The 18959-nt window shown below is 43.9% G+C and overlaps 1 protein-coding gene across 1 annotated transcript in view; it reads left to right on the top strand.

The window, feature by feature from the left end:
* Positions 1-11437: 11437 nt before the first annotated feature.
* The window catches only part of LOC143767553 (killer cell lectin-like receptor subfamily B member 1B allele B), a 70544-nt gene continuing 63022 nt past the window's right edge, over positions 11438-18959 (top strand). The window contains exon 1 of the mRNA XM_077255961.1: positions 11438-11450. Coding sequence (XP_077112076.1) covers positions 11438-11450 — 13 coding nt within the window. The remainder of the gene's footprint in view (positions 11451-18959) is intronic.

The following is an 18959-nucleotide window of genomic DNA, read 5'->3' as shown; positions in this document are numbered from 1 at the left end:
ACATTTTAGGGATTTCTGAACAATTTATCAATCCTGGTTGGCCACCCAAGACAATGCAGCCAAAAAGACCGATCTCTGCCGTGATCTGTAACTTGGCTTCCATTAAAAGGAGGCAGATCTGAGTTCAACATGAATAACTATATTTTGACCTACAGCACCTTACAGTGGCCATAAAATGTCCAACATGGCAAAGCTAATTTTTTACATAAATATGTCATGAAAAGAGGCAATGATCTGTGGAAAATGGTGTAAATTGGCCTTTTCCACGATCCATAATCTCTAGTGTGTGGTATATCTGCAACTAGATCAGTAAACAGCAGCTGTTTTGTGGTTTATAGGTGGGATCATTACTTTATTTTCTCAGATTTGCAAGTGAAAAAAATAACTGGAAAATAGGTGAAAACAGAAAAAATAGTTAGTAAAAGTATATTTACTCTCATAGTTTCATGGTTTTTAAGGTTGAAAGTAGATTTAAGTCCATCGAGTTCAACCTATAACCCAATATGTTGATCCAGAGGAAGTCACAAACCCAATGGGGCAGAAAATACTAGCTCGATGATAGGGACAACATTCACTTCTAACTCCACATACAGCAGTCAGAATACTTCCTGGATCAGCGTCCCATCACAAAATCTAGTGCCCATAACCTGTAATATTATATTTTTCATGAAAGGCATCCAGGCCCTCCATGAATTTTAGTAGTGAGTAGAAATGGGCGAACCCAAACAGTAAAGATACTGTTCGAGCACAGACACGGAACACGGACTTCACCAGGAAGTCCATGTTACTGTTTGGATTTGGCTACCCCAACACTGGGTGTTTATCACTCTGTCATGTGCATGACAGCATGGCAAACACTGCTTTTGAAATCATTACCACCGGTCAGTGAGACACGGCTCCCACGCTGTCAAAAGACAGCGTGAGCGCTCAGCTGTAATCGGAGCTATAAAGTTCACCTCCGGTCACTGATATCAGCTGATGGGACTACAGATCCCGTCATCCAAAACCTGCAGCCACTAATAACAGTGAGAGCAGGAGCGGCTGATGGGAGTATTCATCAGCCGGCTCCTGCGCTGCAAGTAAATAATTTAAAAAAAGAATGGCATGGGATCCCCTGTATTTTTGATAACCAGCTAGGCAAAACTCACAGCTGGGGGCTGCAACCCTAAGCTTTCAGCTTCAGCAAGGCTAGTTATCAAGAATAGAGGAGTCCCCATGCTGTTTTTTTTAATTATTTAAAAAATGTAAATGAAAAAAAAAACGGCGTGGGGGCCCCCCAGTTTTGACAACCAGCCTTGCTAAAGCAGACAGCTGTGGGCTGGTACTGGACAATGCTTTTAAATCATTTGTACAAAAATCAATCTCACTGGAAGTTGCCATGTAAGTATAGGTCAATGATAATTCTTAAGATGCTGAAGAATAGTCAGGTGCTTCAAAGTGTGGACACCTCTGTATAAGTCAGTGCCCCGGATGCCAGGACGCCTGTCTTTCCTGTGTTTGGTTTAAACCAAAGACCATTCTGTCACGAACATCTGTGAAGCATCACAGCGGTCAGCAGATATCAGCCGTCCATCAGTGCAGAGAAACTAAATGACCACAAGATGTTTCCACTTGTCATTAGATATAATTATGCAGATGTGGAAAGTTCTTGAGTGGCACAAATCACTCTCTGTATGGGCTCCCTTTCAGAGCAATTTTTAACAGTTGGTGCTCTGGAGTGCTCACGTATCTGTCTACATCAGATCTGCACAACCAACATACGGCCCTAAGCCCGCGTGCGGCTCACCGAGCAATGTTGTGTGACCTGAGGAACTGTCTGGGAGATATCCCTCCCTTCTTATCTTAAAATATATTTGCGTCTTTTAGACTCAAATACATTTTAACACTGCAGTGCCGGGACTGGGACAGAGCAGCGCTCATCAGGCACTGCACCAATGTCCAGCAGCGTGATGAGGTCAGCGCACTGCTGGCGGCGCTGGGGCCGCGCAGGCAGAGGAGATGTTGGTTACTGGTAACGCTCCAAGGAGGAGCTGGAGATGAAATGTGCTTTCATTTTAGAAGAGGGGTCTGGAAGGTTTGGGTTTACTGCGAGGGCTCATAAAAGGGCAATGGAAGACATTATGTGGCACATTATGAGAAAATGGGGTACATTATGGGGCAATTGACAAGTTGTGAAAGGGGTCATAGTATAGCGATGGGCAGTGGGGGCAATATGCAGAGAAGCATAATGGGGGAGATAAGGAAAGGGGTAATTTGTGGTGATATTATGGAGTGGGGCAGTGTGGGAGTATATTATAGAGGGGGGCTGTGAGGGGGTATATTATGGAGAGGGGCAGAGTGGGGAGTATACTATGGAGAGGGACTGTGAAGGGGATATCATGGAGAGGGGCAGCGTGGGGGTATATTATAGAGAGGGGTATGTGGGGATATTAAAGAGAGTGGCAGTATGGGGGAATATTTTGTGCAAGTATCACAATGAGGGGCAATTATTTATTCAAGAGAGCAGCATAGCAGATCTTTATATTTATGGCACAAAATTATGATACTTTCATTTTTAAGTACACTGTGTTGAAATGTGCTGTTGAAGACAAGATAAGTCTGCAAAGACGAGCTGTGGGCATCAAATCCCATCATGACGTTTGGACAAAATGGAGAAGAAAAGGAGAATGACTTCAATCAGAATAGATGTCACCTATAAGGTACATGGATGCAAATACTACGGACTGTGGTTCTGCCTCTGCATTCATGAACTGACTGTGGTTCTGGTACTGCATTCTTGTACTATGGTGGTTCTGGTGCTACGCACATGTGCTGACGGTGGTTCTGATCTTGTGCACATGCAATCAATTACATGCTTCATGGCTATATTAAAACTTAAAAGTCCTCAAACTTAGAGACTTGAGATTATGAGGATTTGGTGAGTTTCTGCTCCAAAAACTAAGCTTAAGTATCTCGTGTTCACACTGATTTCATTTTTAGCAGTAGCTCTACAAATCCTCCTCAAATACAAAAACATGGTGCTGGCGATGTATTAATGTACTAACGGTGGTTCTGGTGATGTATTCTTGTAATTACCCCTTTTAATTTTTTTGCAGTCCTTGGGATTGTTTCAGTATGGCAATGTGTGGCCCTTGGATCAAAAAATGCTGTGCAACCCTGGTCTGCATCACATCAACAAGAAAGCATATCAGCCATGACCTCAGAGAAGCAACTGGTACAGACTGGAAATTGGCTCAGGGTTATATGGCCGCCTCCAATGTGGACTCCCAATTTTTTCTATTAACCCATTATCTGCCCTGTTACATGCAGGCAGCAGTGATGCTACCAGGCACAGACACCAGGGGGCGCAGACACAACTGAGCGCTAGCGGAGATCTGGAATGACCGGGTCCTGTTTCTATGTAACTCCTGATTTGGCTTTTATCCTAAGTCATATTGCACGACTCGTTAAAGGGTTGATTGTGAATTGTAGGATCGCTACTTCCAATAGGTGGCGCTATAGAGTTAAGTCCTCTTTTTCTCAGAAGAGGCAATTTGCATATGTAACTCCTTGTGAAGCTTAATCACAGCCAACATTCTGGGTGTTTACTCACATAGAAAGAATAACCTGATCTCCAGGATACGGTGTATAATGAGTGTAATCCTGTGGGGGAGGGTAGTGGAGGCCTTGTGCTACCTACAGAGAGCACAATAGACATCTCAGTTCTAGACAAAGGAATCTTCTATGATTCATTTTTGCCATTTTTCCCTCATTTTTTGCAGTAATTCATTGTTTTATGCTTCACAGACCACAGACGAGCCGCCACTCGTTCATTCCACGCTTTGTATGAATTGTAAGAGCTTTCTACTATATAATGTATAAATGGTAAAATATAAAGACATAAGACGATGGCACGAGATAAGGTTTCATCTATAGAATCCCGTATTGTGACATTTTGCTCCTTCCTGGAATAAATTGCACATATGTCCTAAAGACGTAGATACTAATGAATATGGCAGCGGCAAAACCGGAATTTATTCACATGTACTGACAACATATTCCACAGGACATCGTTATCACTGTCCCCAGTGGGGCTCACTATCTACATTTCTATATTTCCTACAACTGGATTTTTTTTTTAGGTGTTGGAGGAAACTCACAAACTCCCATAGAATGTACAGACTCCTCGTGGATGTTGTCCTTGGGAGGATTTGGTCTCAGGATCCCTGCGCTGGATAGAAACATTGCTGCTAACCACTGAGCCAAGGTCCTCCCACTTTCTGTATTTTTCCGTTGCAGCCTTTGGCTTCAACCACTAAACACATGACGAATCGCTGAGCTCCTTTGTTTATTCCGCCCAGAGCTGGTCTCCTCTGAGCTGCCCTTCTCCTTTGTCAACAGCCTAATTATAGTGTTTGTGAAGCCAAGGTATTAATAATTTACCATCATTGAGGTAACAGTAGAGTAGAGCAACACATTAAAAATGTATAATGCAGGATTAAAGGGAATTTATCACCAGGTTTTTGCTCCCCTATCTGACAGCAGCATGATGCACGGGCAGAGACCCTGATTCTAGTCACTTACTTTACTGCTTGCTGTAGTTTTGATTAAAAATTGATAAACATATACGTAGGAAATTTACCTGTTTGATGAGCGTGTATAACAAGTCAGGTTTTGAATGTAGAGAGGGATTGTTTGGTGGGCATATATGACGAGTCAGGCTTTGATCGTAAGAAAGGGCTAAAATGGGAAGCAATAGGAAATTTATAAATAGAGTCACAAGCACTTAGTCACTCGTATATCACCTGATATGTTCAGACATGACGATATCTCATGTAAATAAAATGCACTAAATATGACTAGTAAAAATCCGTATGTGCTAGGTCATAAAACTTAAAAACTTAGACTGACACCCTGCAAGTGCGTTACTTAGATTATAAGGTGCGTGCTTCTCCACCTGATAGGCTAAAAATGCGGAGCCCGATACCTGTACTGTGAACGTCTACGAAAGGAGAAGAGAGACACAGTCCATATGTCCTTAGCGATAGTGGTTTAAGTGGATAAAGCGGTTTGTACTTAGCTGGGTTGATGCTGTCCTTAATACTTCTCATGCGGCTTATGCAGGTGCCGTCCCGGCCGGTGACGGGCGCCTGCGCGGCCTGTGCTTGGAAGATCTCGCACGGTGCTTCGCAGGACCTGCAGTAGCGTTCGGGTCACGTGATCACTACGTGGTGCCCCTGGCGGTGAGTACGGAGCGCTGTGGGAGCCAAAAACCAACGCGTTTCGGAAATGCTGCGGTTTCCTCTTGTACATTAACTCTTTAATGCAAATATCTATGTGACTATGTGGTGATGACTTTCCCATGATGCTACACAAAGGAGCAGTGTTTTTCATGTGTGCATTAAAATACATCAGAAGCTTCCAAACACATGGCCTCATCATATGGGCAGTCCAGAATTGTGTAAAGGCATAGGAATCTTAGTGTAGGGAAACTTTTGACTTTGCAGTAATAAAAATGCCTTAAAACATTCTCTCTCGCTCTTATTATTCTGGCATTTGGCAAATATTAATAATTATTATAATCCTAATTAACTTAAAAAGGGAAAGGTTTATTCTGATTTCATGTCAGATATTGAGAGAAACCTGCAGATGTGTCTCTATATAGTGGATGGAAACTTCTGGTTTCAACTATCCATCTCTCTGTCTATCCAAAAAGATAAAGGCAGCACTCCAAGATCCAAAAAGTCTGGGTGTGAAGTCTCCACAATCAGTGATGGTTTGGGGAGCCATGTCATCTGCTGGTGTAGGTCCACTGTGTTTTATCAAGACCAAAGTCAGCGCAGCCGTCTACCAGGAGATTTTACAGCACTTCATGCTTCCCTCTGCCGACAAGCTTTATGGATATGGAAATGTCATTCTCCAGCAGCACTTGGCCCCTGTCCACACTGCCAAAAGTACCAATACCTGGTGTACAAACAACAGTATCACTGGGCTTGATTGGCAGCAAACTCACCTGACCTTAACCCCATAGATAATCTATGGAGTATTGTCAAGAAGAAGATGAGAGACACCAGACCCAACAATGCAGACGAGCTGAAGGCTGCTATCAAAGCCACCTGGGCTTCCATAACCCCTCAGCAGCACCACAGGCTGATCACCTCCATGCCATGCCGCCATGGTCGGACTGGCCCACCGGAGAACCGGAGCTTCAGAGGATCAATAATGAGGGGAAGAAGCCGCACGTATGAGCGAGGGAAGTATAGCGCTTGCATTGATGCCGGCGCTTGTAAGGTATGATGACGCTTACTAGTGTGGGAACACTAACTCCCCATCGACTTGTCAAAGCCCTCATTTATATACCATAAACAGACTTCACAAATACTTTTTCTAGAGATCTGTTTTTGTGTGTAATGTAATGCTAATGTCTGTAAAGCGCTGCAGAATATGTTAGCACTATATAAAAATAAAGATTACAGGGACTGTTAGGCAGGGAATATATATATACAGACACAACCTGGTGGTTCTGGGGCCTGACAGGTTCCTCATAGAGATCAGACTGATACATAAGGACCTGGGTAATTCATGTGAGAACCAAGATACAAACACTCACGTGGTTAAACTATAAACTGCTAATTTTGATATAAAGGACTAGATGTCTGGGCAACCTTAAGGAGGTAAACACAGCAAATCATCATCACTCAGTGCACTGGTGCATTTGAGTAATAATAACCTCAATAATTATTGAAATCATTGATGAAGTAGGAAGGGTGTACTCATTTTTTGCCACTTGATTTTTAAATCTCAATATACTGTTTGGAAAAAAAATTAAGAAAAATTGAAATTTATTGTGATTTTTGTAGCCTCAGAAAGGAAACCAGAACTAAATATTAACATATAAGAAGTAAAGTAGAAAGAAGCTGTGGCCATTGCGCCTTCACTGCACTGATGGATGGCTGACATCTGCTGACCACTGTTTAATTTCTCAGAAGTTCTTGTCAAGATCTCCTTAGGTTTAAACCAAACACAGGAAAAGCAAGCGTCCTGGGCACGGACAAACACCTGTCTGTCTACATTTGGTAATATCTGTCACCACTCAACAATCAACAGCCCTTCATGACCCAGCCTATTTTGGCCTTAATGACCTTGCCGTTTTTTGCAATTCTGACCAGTGTCCCTTTATGAGGTAATAACTCAGGAACGCTTCAACGGATCCTAGCGATTCTGAGATTATTTTTTCGTGACATATTGGGCTTCATGTTAGTGGTAAACTTAGGTCGATAATTTCTGAGTTTATTTGTGAAAAAAATGGAAATTTGGCGAAAATTTTGAAAATTTCGCAATTTTCACATTTTGAATTTTTATTCTGTTAAACCAGAGAGTTATGTGACACAAAATAGTTAATAAATAACGTTTCCCACATGTCTAATTTACATCAGCACAATTTTGGAAACAAATTTTTTTTTTGCTAGGAAGTTATAAGGGTTAAAATTTGACCAGTGATTTCTCATTTTTACAACAAAATTTACAACACTATTTTTTTTAGGGACCACCTCACATTTGAAGTCAGTTTGAGGGTTCTATATGGCTGAAAATACCCAAAAGTGACACCATTCTAAAAACTGCACCCCTCAAGGTGCTCAAAACCACATTCAAGAAGTTTATTAACCCTTCAGGTGTTTCACAGCAGCAGAAGCAACATGGAAGGAAAAAATGAACATTTAACTTTTTAGTCACAAAAATGATCTTTTAGCAACAATTTTTTTATTTTCCCAAGGGTAAAAGGAGAAACTGGACCATGGATGTTGTTGTCCAATTTGTCCTGAGTACGTCGATACCTCATATGTGGGGGTAAACCACTGTTTGGGCGCACGGCAGGGCTCGGAAGGGAAGGAGCGCCATTTGACTTTTTGAATGAAAAATTGTCTCCAATCTTTAGCGGACACCATGTCGTGTTTGGAGAGCCCCCGTGTGCCTAAACATTGGAGCTCCCCCACAAGTGACCCCATTTTGGAAACTAGACCCCCCAAGGAACTTATCTAGTAGCATAGTGAGCACTTTAAACCCCCAGGTGCTTCACAAATTGATCTGTAAAAATGAAAAAGTACTTTTTTTTCACAAAAAAATTATTTTAGCCTTAATTTTTTCATTTTCACATGGGCAACAGGATAAAATAGATCCTAAAATTTGTTGGGCAATTTCTCCTGAGTTCGCCGATGCCTCATATGTTGGGGTAAACCACTGTTTGGGTGCACGGCAAGGCTCGGAAGGGAAGGAGCGCCATTTGACTTTTTGAATGGAAAATTAGCTCCAATTGTTAGTGGACACCATGTCGTGTTTGGAGAGCCCCCGTGTGCCTAAACATTGGAGCTCCCCCACAAGTGACCCCATTTTGGAAACTAGACCCCCCAAGGAACTTATCTAGTAGCATAGTGAGCACTTTAAACCCCCAGGTGCTTCACAAATTGATCTGTAAAAATGAAAAAGTACTTTTTTTTCACAAAAAAATTATTTTAGCCTTAATTTTTTCATTTTCACATGGGCAACAGGATAAAATGGATCCTAAAATTTGTTGGGCAATTTCTCCTGAGTTCGCCGATGCCTCATATGTGGGGGTAAACCACTGTTTGGGTGCACGGCAAGGCTCGGAAGGGAAGGAGCGCCATTTGACTTTTTGAATGGAAAATTAGCTCCAATTGTTAGCGGACACCATGTCGCGTTTGGAGAGCCCCTGTGTGCCTAAACATTGGAGCTCCCCCACAAGTGACCCCATTTTGGAAACTAGACCTCCCAAGGAACTAATCTAGATGTGTGGTGAGCACTTTGAACCCCAAGTGCTTCACAGAAGTTTATAACGCAGAGCCGTGAAAATAAAAAATAATTTTTCTTTTCTCAAAAATGATTTTTTAGCCCACAATTTTTTATTTTCCCAAGGGTAACAGGAGAAATTGGACCCCAAAAGTTGTTGTCCAGTTTCTCCTGAGTACACTGATACCCCAAATGTGGGGGTAAACCACTGTTTGGGCACAAGTCGGGGCTCGGAAGGGAGGTAGTGACGTTTTTGAAATGCAGGCTTTGATGGAGTGGTCTTCGTGCATCACATTCCATTTGCAGAGCCCCTGATGTGCCTAAACAGTAGAAACCCCCCACAAGTGACCCCATTTTGGAAACTAGACCCCCCAAGAAACTTATCTAGATATGTGGTGAGCACTTTGAACCCCCAAGTGCTTCACAGAAGATTACAACGCAGAGCCGTGAAAAGAAAAAATCATTTTTCTTTCCTTAAAAATGATGTTTTAGCAAGCAATTTTTTATTTTCCCAAGGGTAACAGGAGAAATTGGACCCCAATAGTTGTTGCCCAGTTTGTCCTGAGCACACTGATACCCAATATGTGGGGGTAAACCACTGTTTGGGCACAAGTCAGGGCTCGGAAGGGAGGTAGTGACGTTTTGAAATGCAGGCTTTGATGGAGTGGTCTGCGTGCGTCACATTCCATTTCCAGAGCCCCTGATGTGCCTAAACAGTAGAAACCCCCACAAGTGACCCCATTTTGGAAACTAGACCCCCAAAGGAACTTATCTAGATGTATAGTGAGCACTTTGAACCCCCAACTGCTTCACAGAAGTTTATAACGCAGAGCCGTGAAAATAAAAAATCATTTTTCATTGCTCTAAAATTATGTTTTAGCAAGCAATGTTTTATTTTCGCAAGGGTAACAGGAGAAATTGGACCCCAATAATTGTTGTCCAGTTTGTCCTGAGTATGCTGGTACCCCATATGTGGGGGTAAACCACTGTTTGGGCACACGTCAGGGCTCGGAAGGGAGGGAGCACCATTTGACTTTTTGAACGCAAGATTGGCTGGAATCAATGGTGGCGCCACGTTGCGTTTGGAGACCCCTGATGTGCCTAAACAGTGGAAACCCCTCAATTCTAACTCCAACACTAACCCCAACACACCCCTAACCCTAATCCCAACCCTAACCCAACACACCCCTAACCCTAATCCCAACTCTAGCCATAACCCTAATCACAACCCAACCCCAACACACCCCTAACCACAACCCTAACCCTAATCCCAACCCTAACCCTAATCCCAACCCTAACCACAACTTTAACCCCAACACACCCCTAACCCTAACCATAACCCTAACCACAAGCCTATTCTTAATCCTATTTCCAACCCTAGCCCTAATTCCAACCCTAACTCTAATTCCAACCCTAACCCTAAGGCTATGTGCTTGCGGATTCGTGTGAGATTTTTCCGCACCATTTTTGAAAAATCCGCAGATAAAAGGCACTGCGTTTTACCTGCGGATTTACCGCGGATTTCCAGTGTTTTTTATGCGGATTTCACCTGCGGATTCCTATTGAGGAACAGCTGTAAAACGCTGCGAAATCCGCACAAAGAATTGACATGCTGCGGAAAATACAGCGCAGCATTTCCGCGCGGTATTTTCCACACCATGGGCACAGCGGATTTGGTTTTCCATAGGTTTACATGGTACTGTAAACCTGATGGAACACTGCTATGAATCCGCAGTGGCCAATCCGCTGCGGATCCGCAGCCAAATCCGCACCGTGTGCACATAGCCTAATTCTAACGCTAACCCTAGTTCTAACCCTACCCCTACCCCTAACCCTAACCCTACCCCTAACCCTAACCCTAGTTCTAACTCTAACCCTAGTTCTAACCCTAGTGGAAAAAAAAGTGTTTTCTTTATTTTATTATTGTCCCTACCTATGGGGGTGATAAAGGGGGGGTCATTTACTATTTTTTTATTTTGATCACTGTGATAAGTTTACCACAGTGATCAAAATGTACATGGAACGCATCTGCTGGCCAGCAGATTCGGCAGGCGCACTGCACATGCGCCCGCCATTTCGGAAGATGGCGGCGCCCAGGGAGAAGACGGACCGACTTCGGGAGGCTCGGTAAGTATGAGGGGGTGGTCGGGGGGTGGATCGGAGCACAGGGGGGGGATCGGAGGACGGGGAGAGCGGACAGGAGCACGGGGGAGCGGACAGGGGGACGGAGGGGGGTACCGGACAGAACGGAGGACTGGGGAGGAGATCGGGGGCGGTGGGGGGGGGCAGAACATGATTTCCAGCCATGGCAGATGCTATTGCAGCATCGGCCATGGCTGGATTGCAATATTTCACCATTTTCATAGGTGAAATATTGCAAATTGCTCTGATTGGCTGTTGCACTTTCAACAGCCAATCAGAGCGATCGTAGCCACGTGGGGGCAAAGCCACCCCCCCTGGGCTGAAGTACAACTCCCCCTCTCCCTGCAGATCGGGTGAAATAGGAGTTAACCCTTTCACCCGATCTGCAGGGACGTAATCATTCCATGACGCCACATAGGCATCATGGGTCGGATTGGCACGGGTTTTCATGACGCCTACGTGGCGTCATGGGTCGGGAAGGGGTTAAGAATCACAGTGGATTGGCACAAACATGTTGGCTCCCGGTAAGATCGATTTTTGTATCAATGAGTTGAAAAATACTGTAAACTTGTTAATCGAGAGATCGGTGACCATGGGAAAAAAATTATAGGACATTTACAATAAACCTTCTATAAGAATACAGAGTCACGGGCCATGCAGCGTCACGGGCCATGCAGCTGTGTGACCAGGACATCATTTGGATACATTTGTACTAGCCTCTGAATATTTCCTTTCACTAACAGTATCCAAAATTTTAAAAACAATGAGGAATTTATACCCAAAGTGCAAAAGAAAGGTTCTAACAATTTTGTTATTCGACCCCTTTGTTAGGGTTCATGCCCACTTGCGATGAAATCGGACAAATTCAATCCGATAAAAAATCGGATTGAATTCGGACCAATGTTAATCTATGATGGTGCGTTCATCTGCGTTTTCTTTCCAGTTCGGATCGGATCACCATCGGACTAGAAAAAAATCAAAGCATGCTGCGATTGTCACCAAAAATCGGATCGCATCCCGCAATAGAAGTCAATGGGTGATATAAAAAATCTTACAGCACTCACACAGCAATCATACCATGCGAGTGCTGTGCGATTTTTAAGCACTGGTGTCCTTTGAAAAGCAGGAATTGATATCCGGCTACAGTAAAATCACACTGACATGTTATAATGGAAAATATAGAATACATATGCATACACATAGAATACATATATACACTGCTCAAAAAAATAAAAGGAACACTAAAATACCACATCCTAGATATCCCTGAATTAAATATTCCAGTTGTAAATCTTTATTCACTGCATAGTGGAATGTGTTGAGAACAATAAAACATAAAAATTATCAATGTAAATCAAAAATAATATCCCACGGGGGTCTGGATTTGGAATGATACTCAAAATCAAAGTGGAAAATCAAATTACCGGCTGATCCAACTTCAGTGGAAATGCCTCAAGACAAGGAAATGATGTTCTGTTGTGTGTGTGTGTGGCCTCCACGTGCCTGTATGACCTTCCTACGATGCCTGGGCATGCTCCTGATGAGGCAGCGGATGGTCTCCTGAGGGATCTTCTCCCAGACCTGGACTAAAGCATCCGCCAACTCCTAGACAGTCTGCTGTGCAACGTGACGTTGGTGGATGGTGCGAGACATGATGTCCCAGATGTGTTCAATTGGATTCAGGTCTGGGGAACGTCTGGGCCAGTCCATAGCTTCAATGCCTTCATCTTGCAGGAGCTGCTGACACACTCCAGCCACATGAGGTCTGGCATTGTCCTGTATTAGGAGAAACCCAGGGCCAACCGAACCGGCATATGGTCTCACAAGGGGTCTGAGGATCTCATCTCGGTACCTAATGGCAGTCAGGCTACCTCTGGTGGGCACATGGAGGGCTGTGCGGCCCTCCAAAGAAATGCCACCCCAAAACCATTACTGACCCACTGCCAAACCGGTCATGCTAAAGGATGTTGCAGGCAGCAGATAACTCTCTATGGCTTCTCCAGACTCTGTCACATCTGTCAAATGTGCTCAGTGTGAACCTGCTTTCATCTGTGAAGAGCACAGGGTGCCAGTGGCGAATTTGTCAATCCTGGTGTTCTGTGGCAAATGGCAAGTGTCCTGCAGTGTTGGGCTGTGAGCTCAACCCCCATCTGTAGACATCGGGCACTGATCATCCTCATGGAGTCGGTTTCTAACCATTTGTGCAGACACATGCACATTTATGGCCTGCTGGAGGTCATTTTGCAGGGCTCTGCAGTGCTTCTCCTGTTCCTCCTTGCACAAAGACTGAGGTAGCCGTCCTGCTGCTGGGTTATTGCCCTCCTACTGCCCCCTCCATGTCTCCTGGTGTACTGGCCTGTCTCCTGGTAGCGCCTCCAGCCTCTGGACACAATGCTGACAAACACAGCAAACCTTCTTGCCACAGCTCGCATTGATGTGCCATCCTGGATGAGCTGCACTACCTGAGCCACTTATGTGGGTTGTAGAGTCTGTCTCATGCTACCACGAGTGTGAAAGCACAACCAAAATTCAAACGTGACCAAAACATGAACCAGAAGGCATTGGTACTGAATTGTGGTCTGTAGTCTCCACCTGCAGAACCACTTCTTTATTGAGTGTGTCTTGATAATTGCCAATAATTTCCATCTGTTGTCTATTTCATTTGCACAACAGCAACATGAAATTGATTGTCAATCAGTGTTACTTCCTAAGTGGACAGTTTGATTTCACAGAAGTTAGGAGTTACATTCTGTTGTTTAGGTGATCCCTTTATTTTTTTGAGCAGTGTATATATATATATATATATATATATATATGTAATTATATTTCATAGATAGATAGAATAAAAGGATAGAATAGATGGTTTACATACAGTGAATACATACAGAATAGGTAGATATATAGATGTGTGTAACAAATATAATTAGTATAGTATGTGTGCAGCTTAATGTTAATGTATTTAATTAATAAAAGATTATTTTTGGGAAAAAATGGTGTGGGCTTCCGCGCAATTTTCAAAACCAGAGAGGGAAAGCCAGCGACTGGGGGCCGATTGTTATAGCCTGGGAAGGGGTTAATACCCATGGATCTTCCCAGGGTATGAATCTGAGCCCGCAGCTGTATATTTAGTCTTTGCTGGCTATTAAAATAGAGGGACCCCCCAAAAAAAGACGTGGGATCCCCCTATAATTAATAACCAGAAAAGGCTATGCAGACAGCTGCGGACTGATATTCATAGCCTAGGAAGGGGCCATGGATATTGGCCCCCCAGCTACAAACACCAGCTCTCAGCCCCCCCGAAATGGCGCATCTCTAAGATGCAGCAATTCCGGCACTTAGCCTCTCTCTTCCCACTTGCCCTGTAGCTGTGGCAAGTGGGGTAAGGCTAGGTTCACATTGCGTTAGTGCAATCAGTTTAGCGCAGGGCGCTAGCGGATTGTGCTAACGCAATGTCACTTTAGGGATCGCGTTTGCCGATCCTGCTAGCGCAGATGCCCGATCTGCACTAGCGAGGAATGAACCTCGGACGCTGAAAATAGCACGCGCTAGCGATGCGTTGGAGACCCATTAGCACATTGCTGTCAATGGGTGCGCTAACGGACCCGTTACATGGCGTTAATTGCGACAATTTCGCCATGTAACGAAGTCCGCTAGCGGACACCCAATAACGCAATGTTAACCTAGCCTAATAGTTGTGGGGTTAATGTCACCTTTGTATTGTAAGGTGACATCAAGCCCGGCTTAGTTATGGAGAGGTGTCAAAAAGACACCTATCCATTAGTAATCCTATAGTTGTTATAGGTTAAATAAAAACACAGCCAGAGTAAAGTATTTGAATGAAAAAAAACACTAAACACAGTTTGCCATCTTTATTATCCAGCTAATCCATGCGACGCCCTCGATCCTCATTTTCCCATGCTCCAGAGTTCTGCGCAGATCAGGCTGTGAGGCAGCACAGCATCAGTAATGGCACCGCTAGTCACTGAAGCTTTGCTCCCAGCATCTCCTCATTCACCAGTGGTTTTCAGCCGGGGAGGTCACATCTTGGCACCGTCCTGGTTGAAAACTGTATATACCCCAGATATGGATTACGGCGTAGGACACAACGACGGACAGGTATGGTATAATTTTGGTTTATTATTTTATTTTTATTACAGGAAATCGAGGGCGTGGCATGGATTAGCTAGATAATAAATATGGCAAACTGTGTTTAGTGCTTTTTACATTCAAATACTTTATTCTGGCTGTGTTTTTATTTAACCTATAACAACTATAGGATTAGTAATGGATAGGTGTCTTATTGACACCTCTCCGTTACTAAGTCGGGCTTGATGTCACCTTAAAATACTAAGGTGACATTAACCCCTCAACTATTACCCCACTTGCCACCGCTACAGGGCAAGTGGGAAGAGCAAGGATAAGTGAAGGCATTGGTGCATCTTTGAGATGCGCCTTTTCTGGGGCGGCTGAGTGCTGATGTATAGCAAGGGGGGCTAATATCCATGGCCCCTTCCTAGTCTATTAATATCTGCCCACAGCTGTTTGCATAGCCTTTGCTGGTTATTAATTATAGGTTGACTAGTGATGAGCGAGTGTGCTCGTTGCTCAGGTTTTCCCGAACATGCTCGGGTGACCTTCGAGTATTTATGACTGCTCAGAGATTTAGTTTTCATCGCGGCAGCTGAAAGATTTACAGCTACTAGCCAGGCTGAGTACATGTGGGGGGTTGCCTGGTTGCTAGGGAATCCCCATATGTAATCAAGCAGGCTAGTTGCTGTAAATCATTCAGCTGCCACGATGAAAACTAAATCTCCGAGCAGTCATAAATACTCGGAGGTCATACAAGCATGCTCGGGAAAACTCGAGCAACAAGTACACTCGCTCATCACTAAGGGTGACCCCACGTCATTCTTTTGGGGGTCCAGTGAAGGCTAAGTATACAGTTGTGAGCTGATATTAATAGCCTGGGAAGCTCCATGGGTATTACCCCCTTCCCAGGCTATAAACATCTGCCCCCAGTCATTTGCTTTCCTTCTGCTGGTTCCGAAAATTGCACGGGAGCCCACGCCATTTTTTTCCCCCAACATAATCTTTAATTACATACATATTTCCTAATTTGCACATACACTACTAATTGGCAGAGGTGTATCTAGGGTTCCTGGCACCCGGGGCAAGAATTCATTTTGGCGCCCCCCCCCCCCCAAGGACATATGCCCCTGTCAGCCCCATCATTGTCCTCTCCTCCTCCACCATCCCCATCATTGCTCTCTCCCCGTCAGCCCCATCATTGCCCTCTTCTCCCCCCCACACACACACACACCATTCACTTCTCTGCACTTTCCCCTGCAGCGCGATACACATACACACCCCCAATACTGAGCCACACACACACACATTTACACACACACACACACTCACACTCACATACACACATTCACACACACAATGGTCGAAATATTCGTGAAAGTGCCAACATTTTTGCACAATTCCGTATTCTGCAAAAAATGTGGGACATTTCAAAAGTGATTTACACCAGTTACCACTTTGATGAATTGGGGCCTATAAGTTCACTAACTAGGTACACATGGACATGGTGCTGTACACACACACACATTCACACACACACACACATTCACACACACACATTCACACACACATTCACACACACACAAATTCACACTCACACATACACACACATAGACATTCACACACACACATACACACACACTCACATACACATACAAACATTCACACACACACTCACACACACATACACACTCACACATACACACACACACACATACACACACACACATTCATACACACTCACATACACATACACACATTCACACACACACTCACACGCACATTCACACATACACACTCACACATACACACACACATATTCACACACACATTCACACATTCACACACACACATTCACACACACATTCACATACACACATTCACATACACATATTCACACACACACATTCACACACACCTCTCACCTCTCCTCGCACTCTGCTGCAGCATCTCATCGCCTTCCTCTGACACAGCCGGCCGCTGAATGATGACATCATCCAGCGGCGCGTCTGTGTGAGAGGAAGCAAGAGGAAGCAGGAAGACACAGATCGCTGGGCAGCGGAGCTGCAGGGATTTCTCCCTGCCCGCCGCAGCCACTCTGCACACGTTGGGAGCCGGCGCTCTGCAGCTTCTCTGTGCCGGCTGCCGGGGGGGCGGCAGAATGCAGCCGCCGGGGGAGACACTGCGGACCACACATGCCCCGGCTGCCTCCCCCTAGATACGCCACTGCTTATTGAATTGGTCACTGACACCTATATATCTACCTATTCTGCATCTATTTACTGTATGTAATCCATCTCTTCTATCCTGTCGGCTCCTGCAGTGATTTTACAGAAGCCAACAAATCAATTACCAGCTTTTCTTCTATCAGTCTGTGCAATATAAATACATATATGTGTGCGTCACTGACATATATATATATATATACATCTATTCCATGTGTATATATCTATTCTCTCTATTCTATTCTAACCTGTGTGTGTGTTTTGAAGAATATTTAGTTTGAAAACGTTGTGTAAATGACATAGAGAATTGCCGTATGTAAAGGCTCATGTTAAAATCGCATTGCAATCAGATAGCAATCGCACTGCATTTTGATGTAAATCGGATACTAGGTATGAAAAATCAGATTGTATTCGCATAAAAAACACATTACACTCATCTGACTTTCCTGCATCAAAATCGGACTGATTTTAAAATCGCTAGTGTGACTTCAGCCTTAATGCCTCAGACACAGTGCTGCTGATCAGTGCACTGATAAAGCTGTAGGGGGTAATTTTTGTACCTTGGTATCTCTCTTACTTTAACCAAGGGGGTTTTATTTTAAATTTGTTAAGAATTGGACAGAAAACAAATAATGCCATGTTCCATCTAATGCCATGTATACAGTGGTAAAGGAAGCCTGGCACCTAAGGCCATGTGCACACGTTCAGTATTTTTTGCGTTTTTTTCGCGTTTTTTCGCTATAAAAACGTGATTAAAACGCGAAAAAAAAAAACACTTACATATGCCTCCCATTATTTTCAGTGTATTCCGCATATCTTGTGCAAATGTTGCATTTTTTTCCGCGAAAAAATCGCATCGCAGAAAAAAAAGCAACATGTTCAATAAGTTTGCAGAATTGCGGGGATTCCGCACAACTAGGACTGCATTGATTTGCTTACTTTCCGCATGGGGCTATGCACACCATGCGGGAAGTAAGCAGATCATGTGCGGTTGGTACCCAGGGTGGAGGAGAGGAGACTCTCCTCCACGGACTGGGCACCATATAAGTGGTAAAAAAAAAAAGAATTAAAATAAAAAATAGTCATATACTCACCTTTGATGGCCTCTGCAGTCTTCCCGCCTCTCAGGTGCACGCTGCCGCTTCGGTTCCTATAGCTGGTGTGTGTGAAGGACCTGCGAAGACGTGGCGGTCACATGAACGCGACGTCATTGAAGGTCCTGCACACACACCATCTATAGGAACGGACGCCGCTGAGGAGATCGGCTGTCTGCCGAAGGTGAGTATAACCATTTTTTTTATTTTTTTTTATTATTTTTAACAGTCTCTCTTTTACTATTGATGCTGCATAGGCTGCGTCTATAGTAAAAAGTTGGTCACACTTGTCAAACACTATGTTTGACAAGTGTAACCAACCTGTCAATCAGTTTTCCAAGCGATGCTACAGATCGCTTGGAAAACTCTAGCATTCTGCAAGCTAATTATGCTTGCAAAATGCTAAAAAAACGCGAAAAAAAACAGGAAAAAAACGCAAAAAAAAAAAATACGGATTTCTTGCAGAAATTTCCGGTTTTCTTCAGGAAATTTCTGCAAGAAATCCTGACGTGTGCACATACCCTCAGGTAGGATGGCTGAGCGTGTAAGTGCAACAGTTCAGGAAGCTGAAATTTGCTGCCGTGTGAATGAGATCAAAGCTGGTTATACAGTCAGCAAAACTCAATCT

This window comes from Ranitomeya variabilis, chromosome 4 (assembly GCF_051348905.1).
Source record: "Ranitomeya variabilis isolate aRanVar5 chromosome 4, aRanVar5.hap1, whole genome shotgun sequence".
NCBI classification, from domain to species: domain Eukaryota; kingdom Metazoa; phylum Chordata; class Amphibia; order Anura; family Dendrobatidae; genus Ranitomeya; species Ranitomeya variabilis.
Note: the sequence above shows the minus strand (reverse complement) of the source record. Positions and strands in the feature narration are given on the sequence as shown.